Below are 7251 nucleotides of genomic sequence, written 5' to 3'. Positions count from 1 at the left end.
CAAAAAATGTAAAATTTGGTCTCCAGGCAGATATTAATATGGAGAACAAGATGAACGGTTCGGATCGACTGTTTGGATTTTGGAAAATAAAAAATGGGGTGGCAGCACTTCGGGCCAAGTGCTTATGGAAGCACATTAGCCTATCTCCATACACACACACACACACACACACACACACACACACACACACACACACACATATATATATATATACACACACATATATAAAGGGTAAGGCTACCGTGCTATGGGTTGCATAGAGGGCTATAGTGCTACGGCTCAATATTCAAGTTTTCAAAATCCTTACAGTCGATCCGAACCATTCATCTTGTTCTCCATATTAATGTGTTTGGAGACCAAATTTTACATTTTTTGAATTTTTTTTTACTATTTTGTTAGATAGGTAGAAAATCACTTGATCTAAAAAATTCTGCACCATTCAGATATTTGATTTTTTACCTATCTAAAAAAATAGTAAATTTTTTTTTCAAAAAATGTAAAATTTGGTCTCCAAACACATATTAATATGGAGAACAAGATAAACGGTTCAGATCGACCGTTAGGATTTTGAAAACTCGAATATTGAGTTGTAGCATCGTCGCCCTCTATGCAACCCATAGCACCGTAGCCTTACCCCATATATATATACATATATGTATTTATATATGAGTAAGATTAAAATGCCTCATTGTTTCATGCCCCAATCATTGTCCCACATTCTTATTTTCGTTTTCAAAGTTCAAACAGTCAATTCAAACCTCTCAACATGATCTTTATATTGAAATGTGCTTGGAGATCAAATTTTATATTTTTTGAAAATTTTTTACTACTTTTTTTAGATAGGAACAAAATCGAAAAATTCTGGATCACACAGAAAAATTCGTTCCCTGCCTCACTGTCAGGTTGGCATTTGGCAATCAATCAATACAACAATTAACATCGCTAATTTCGCTCAAGAATTTGTTGCCACACAGAAAAATATACCAATGAGACAAGGACTCGAATTAAACAAACCGCTGTTGCTCGATGATTTCAAATGTATGAAAGTTTGTTTCTGTGTTCGCCATGCCTTTTTAGGTCGCCTATAAAAAGGACCTGACATATCCATAAACCCTATTGAGCTCTCTCTCAACAATGGCTACGCTTAAATTGTATTTGTTTCTGTTCTCCATTCCTGTGCTGCTTTTTCAAGGTTACATATATTTGTCTCTTTTACTTACTACAGCTTTAGTTTAGTGTTAATTATATATGAGGAGGATTCAAATGCCTCCATTTTTTGTGTCTCCGTCGTGCTTTTATTTTTTAAACATTAACCAATTTAAAACTCAAATAACAAAATAAAACCTTTAGATTTGATCTACATTACTATTTTTTCTATGCACTATAAAATACTACGACATTTTGACTTTGTTTTGATCGGTATCAAGAGCTTGAAAAAATACATTGATATAGATAAATCTGGAAGTTGATTTTTCAACTTATTGATTCATATAAAAATACCCAAAAGTGATAATTTTTTTTATGTGCATGTAAAGAAAATAACATAGATCACGTCTAAAGACATATAGGCTTTAAAAATTTTGTTATTAAAAAATTAAGAAGTAAAAACATTTGAACTGTCCTTATTATATATACCATTGTCATATCTCCCATAAATTGCACATAGCAAATTAAAAAAAATATATAAGAGAAATGACCAATATTTCTTGCGCAGATGTTATGTCGACTTCGTTTAATTTCCAAAACAACTGCGGCTACACTGTGTGGCCTGGGCTGATCTCTAATGCAAACTTGCCGGCGATGCCGAGTACTGGCTTTGAGCTCCAGAGTGGAGCATCTAAGACACTTGAAGCGCCCACCAGTTGGGGGGGAAACATGTGGGCCCGCACGAACTGCATGACCGATTCTTCCGGCAAGTTCTCTTGCGTCACCGGTGACTGTGGCAAGGTTTTCAATGATAACTATGCCTCTTGCTTTTATCAACCGAACTACAATTAATTTTTATTTGGCATCTTTTTCTTTTCTTCCTTTTTTCTGATAAAAGTGAGCATTGCACACCGATTTCATATTGATGAAATCATGCTTGTCTTTACATGGGCGGTACCAAACAGCTGGTACCAACAAAAGATACTTGCAACTACAACAATAAACCTGAGTAATAAAGTATCAGATCGATTAAGGTCCTACTACATGCCCTTGCAAAAGTTTTTTCCTAAAAAAACATACAAATCAATCACTAATATCAGACCAACTATCATAAAGAAGCACTGTCATATTTGACATCTTTCTGCAGAAAAATACTAACTTATAAATTAAACACCTTAAATTTCTACCTCAGCTTGAATGCAACGGTGCTGGTGGCACCCCACCAAAGACGCTGACCGAATTTACATTGAAAGATAATGATGGGAAAGACACTTACGACATAAGCAATGTTGATGGATTCAACGTGCCGGTCTCGATCACCCCTCAGGGTGGATCGGGTTGCTCTTCAGTCACATGTTCTGCCAATATCAACTCCTTGTGCCCGCAAGAGTTGCAGGACAAAGGATCTGATGGGTCAGTTGTCGCGTGCAAGAGCGCATGTGTGGCCTTCAACACGGATGAGTATTGCTGTCGAGGGGCCTACGACAAGCCAACAACATGCAAGTCGACAAATTACTCGAAGATTTTTAAAGATGCATGCCCCCAGGCTTATAGTTACGCTTACGACGATTCCTCCAGTACTTTTACTTGTGTTGGGGCAAATTATCTGATTACTTATTGTCCTTGATATGTCTATTTTATTTTAAGAAAAACTATCTTTATACTACTAGTTAACATACTGTTATAGTTGAGACGACCACTGTCATGATATCGATTATTTCCTCTCAACTGTCTGATTGGAAATGGATGGCTTGGTTTGTATGAATAAAGGATGGCTTGGATTGTATGAAAATCCACTCTATTGTAACATTATTTGGTTTGAAAGTTGTATTACTATGGAATAAAAATTCAGATGAAGATTTACTGTTCTCAGAGCTGAGAAATATGTAACTTGTCATAAAAATTTAATTGTTTTTTAATTTGTTTCATAGTTGAATTGAATTCCATAACCATAATGGTAACACATGCACTGATAATCTCTTGCGGAGGACACAGACGATTCCTCAGTATTAATTCGTTAAAAGAAATAACTAGAAAAGAAATACAAAGATAAAAATAGATCAACATGAAGAACAGTCCAAGCACACTTCTTCTAAAAATGCAGTAGATATCATAAGACAAGTGATAGCATAGGAAAACAACTTCATATGAGCAAGGCCATGAAAACAACTTCATATGAGCGAGGCCATGGTACTATGAATATCTTCATTTTTAAAAGTTCAAACGGTCGATGTGAACAGCTTAACATGATCTTCATACGAAAATGTACTTGCAGACGAAATTTTACATTTTTATTTTAAAATTACTATTTTTTAGATAAGTAGAAAATCACTACTTTTGAATGATATACAATATTTAGATCAAGTGATTTTCTATCTATTTTCAAAAATAGTAAGAAAAATCCTAAAAAACAAAAAATTTGATCTACAAGTACATTATCATATGGAGATCATGTTGAGCGGTTCATATGAAAAATTTGCTTCTATTCTCCATGCCGGAGACGCTCACTATGAGGATTGTGCAAGATGCAAAGCTACTGCACAGAAGGGTGCAATTGGGGGAGGGTAGTAAAGGAGTACGATGAGGGTATGCAGCTTTATTTAGTTTATTGGATTGTGTTAGTGTCGGCTTTTTTTTTTTTTTTTTTTTTTTCTCTTGTTGTTATTTGGTTTAATCATGTAGTGAATGTGTGAAAAGAGAGAGAGACAAAGGGGTGATAACGCACTTGGCTAGGAAAAAGTCCTAGGATTTCAAAGGTCGAGAGTCCGATGTCCACTCACAATTTCGCAACCTCACTCATATGAAGTTATTTTTCTATGAATGAAAATGAATACTATGCATATCTTTACTTTCCTATGAACGGAAAATTCAAACCATTCAAATCTATCTCCTTAATGAGAGCTTCATTTTCATTAAGCCTTGGTACTGCCAGTTTATTTTTGCGTTCATTTTTGCAATTTCAAAGTTCAAATAATCAATCGAAGTGCTCAACATATTCTCCATATTAAAATTTGCTTGGAGACCAAATTTTTATTATTTTTTTAATTTTTTTTGAAAATCACTGTCTTAATAATAAAAAAATTAAATAATTTTTTTTATGAAAACAATAACTTTCAAAAATCATAAAAAAAATAGTAAAAAATTTCTAAAAAAAAATGTAAAATTTGGTATCCATGCACATTTTAATATGAAGAACATGATGAGCTCTTCAAATCGACAATTTGGACTTTAAAAACACAAAAATGACTTGGTAGTACCAAGGCCTTTGTAGTACCACTATGAGCTTAATTAGCCAACCTCTATACATATATAATGACAATTTTAATGCCACTACTACATAAATGGTCATTGTACACTGCACATTATACACGGATTTGATAATTTAACCTAAAAACCGTGGATAAATCCTAATTTTTTGGAAGCCGAAATATGTGTGGGATCTCTACACGGATGTTTATTAAAGAATCAGTGTAGAAAGTCGTGAGAGAGCTACACATACGTTTATTAGGCATTGTATTCGGATTATTGTTTAAACAACAGTGTAGAAAGCCTTGAGAGAGTTACATGGATATTTTATTAAAGAACCGTATAGACCGGTAGAAAATTGTACACTGTTTTTTGTTTAAATAACAGTGTAGAAATCCTTGAGAGAGCTACACGGACGTTTAATAAAGAGCCGTGTAGAAAGGTTATTGTTGGTTATATAAAAGGCCTTCTCCTTCTAGCGCCGTTTTGATCAATTTATTAAAAAAAAAGAGAATTCTACACGGCTGTTTATATAAAGGCCGTGTAGAAAGAGTAATTCTACACGGCTATTTATATTAAAGTCCGTGTAGAAAGCCTAATTCTAGACGGCTGTTTATATGAAAGTCCGTGTAGCTCTCTGAAGGCTTTCTACACGGATGTTTACTTAATAATCCGTGTATAAAGATTATGTAGGGTTTTGATATAAAAAGGCTAGTCTTCTCCTTTTCCAGCAGTGCCATTTTGATCATTAATTACTCTCTCTCTTTGTATTGAATGTTAGTCTGATTTCTGCGCGCGTACAAGGAGCTGGCTGAAATCTGAGATATATCTTTCGAAGTTAATTTGTATTTCTCCTATCTATCTTGCTAAGGTTAGTTGTATATATATATTTCTCTTTTCTTTCTCTAATTTTCTGTTACTAATTATTATTGCTTAATTATTTAGGTCAATTAATAATTAATGCATGCATGCTTGATTTGTTAAGATAATGTAAATAATTAGTGTATTGTGGTCCAATAATCGACCTATTGATGATTTTAGGTCCATGTCCGTTCAAAATTAATCCAATAGGGATTACTTTTGGATAGTCCCTCGTTTAGGACTGTTATTTGAATATTGTGTCTCATTTAGGATGTGAACACATATTAGTGAAATTTAAATATTAATTGTGTGGTTTTATTAAATAATTAAATAGTTACTATTTTCTAACAAAGGCACTGAATTAAATATTAATTGTTACAAACTCAATGAATAATTTTCAAAAAAAAATTCTCATACAACGGACATTAATGTTTTCGAGATCTACTTTAATTAAAAGAAACATAGAATTAATCCGAGATTAAAATAAGTAAAAAAACAAGTAAAAATAGCTTCAAAAAATTAAAATAAGATAATTTAAAATGCAACCTTAAGCCTAAATACATTGTACCGTATTTTGGACTTAAATTATTGTATATATAAAATTTCAAACTCTTAATTATGTTTTTGTGATGCATTGTGATGGGTATTTTACAAAATTGTAGTTTATAACTCCAACTTTGCAAATACATTTTAACGGAGTAAAATAAAAGTTGAAAAAAAAACAAAAAAAAAAACAACAAAGATAAAAGCCTGTTCAAATTGTTTTTTATTTCAAACTTTTCATATTAAAAATCTCCAGCATGCACACAAAAAAAATTAAGATTTGAGTTTTGTTTCTTTCAAAACGAGATTATTACCTCATATAAGTTACAAATTACTATAAAAGTAGGATGCAAATTGATAGATGGAGAAAAAGTTCCAACTAAAATTATTCTCATGGGCTAACCAAAGACATATATCCAATATATTTGTTTGAAAATAAACAAAAGTGAATGAATCAAATGCATAATTTTGATTGCCGTTGGCTCCCTCTTGAATAATAACAATTTATTGTAGTAAAACAATAGATCTATTATTACTATGCAATACCATGCAAAAAAATAGTGGATAAAGAAATTAAAAGAAAAGAAGCAATGAATTATCGTTATAAACAATCTTGAAAATTAAACTAATTTAGAGTCAAAACCTTTTTTTGCGAAAACCAAAGTGAAATACAATTAAATTAAATTAAATTAGTTTCTATAGGCTATTGTACTTTTCTCACCACAAATAATATTCCTAAGCTCTATATATTGTCTATTCTATTTTAACGAGTTCATAGCATGAAATAGAAAATGATGAATGAAGGAAAAGAATGAATTGATGGAGGTCATCAGCATGAGTGGTCTAGAAAACTAATACAACGACTCTCTAAGATTATTGAGAAAATAAAAAAAAATTAGTTTCCGTAAACTCTCACACTAAATTTTTCCATCAATCAACTTCCTTTCCTCAACCACTAATATTTTTTTCACTCTAATTATATTCTAAACTTTTTATGGGAATAAGTTCAGGACAAAAGGAGTTTATATAGATGAATAAATAGGTAATTTGGTAATATCACTTCACAATTTATCCATTGTTTAGTTATATTCGATATGTGGTTTTATTAAATAATTGGACGGTTATAAATTTTGTGACAGATACATTGAATTTTATATTGAGGTTGGTTCAAATTTAATAGATAAAAATTTATCAAAGATATACTCATTTAATGGACATTAATCCCTTCCATATCTCCTTTATAATATTTCTCACACGCACACGTATACTCATTTAATGCACATAAGATCATCTTGTTAGAAATGTACTAATAGATTAGAATATTATAGGCCATATTAATAGTTAATATGGATCAGGTCTTATTGGACTAGGCTCGAACTTCTGTTTTCATCTGATCTAATCTGACCTGATCAGATTAGATAAGGTCTTCTGAAAAGGATCAACGAAATGGTGCAT

At 32.0% G+C, this 7251-nt stretch overlaps 1 protein-coding gene across 1 annotated transcript; it reads left to right on the top strand.

Moving 5' to 3' along the window:
• Positions 1 to 1058: 1058 nt before the first annotated feature.
• Positions 1059 to 3031, top strand: LOC144545953 (thaumatin-like protein 1). The gene is made up of 3 exons (XM_078294500.1): positions 1059 to 1192; positions 1715 to 1947; positions 2339 to 3031. The coding sequence occupies exons 1-3, from the start codon at positions 1135 to 1137 to the stop codon at positions 2771 to 2773; spliced, it is 726 nt and encodes a 241-aa protein (XP_078150626.1). The 5' UTR covers positions 1059 to 1134; the 3' UTR covers positions 2774 to 3031.
• Positions 3032 to 7251: the final 4220 nt, after the last annotated feature.

This window comes from Carex rostrata, chromosome 28, assembly GCF_964058835.1.
Source record: "Carex rostrata chromosome 28, lpCarRost1.2, whole genome shotgun sequence".
Taxonomy (NCBI): domain Eukaryota; kingdom Viridiplantae; phylum Streptophyta; class Magnoliopsida; order Poales; family Cyperaceae; genus Carex; species Carex rostrata.
This window is presented reverse-complemented; position numbering and strand designations above follow the sequence as displayed.

Bases quoted from the DNA above. Each gene is read 5' to 3' on its own strand.
- LOC144545953 (XM_078294500.1), top strand. From the start codon at position 1,135: ATGGCTACGCTTAAATTGTATTTGTTTCTGTTCTCCATTCCTGTGCTG. The intron at 1,193-1,714 runs GTTACATATATT...TTTCTTGCGCAG, and splicing joins TCCTGTGCTGCTTTTTCAAG to ATGTTATGTCGACTTCGTTT. The intron at 1,948-2,338 runs GTTTTCAATGAT...TTTCTACCTCAG, and splicing joins TCACCGGTGACTGTGGCAAG to CTTGAATGCAACGGTGCTGG.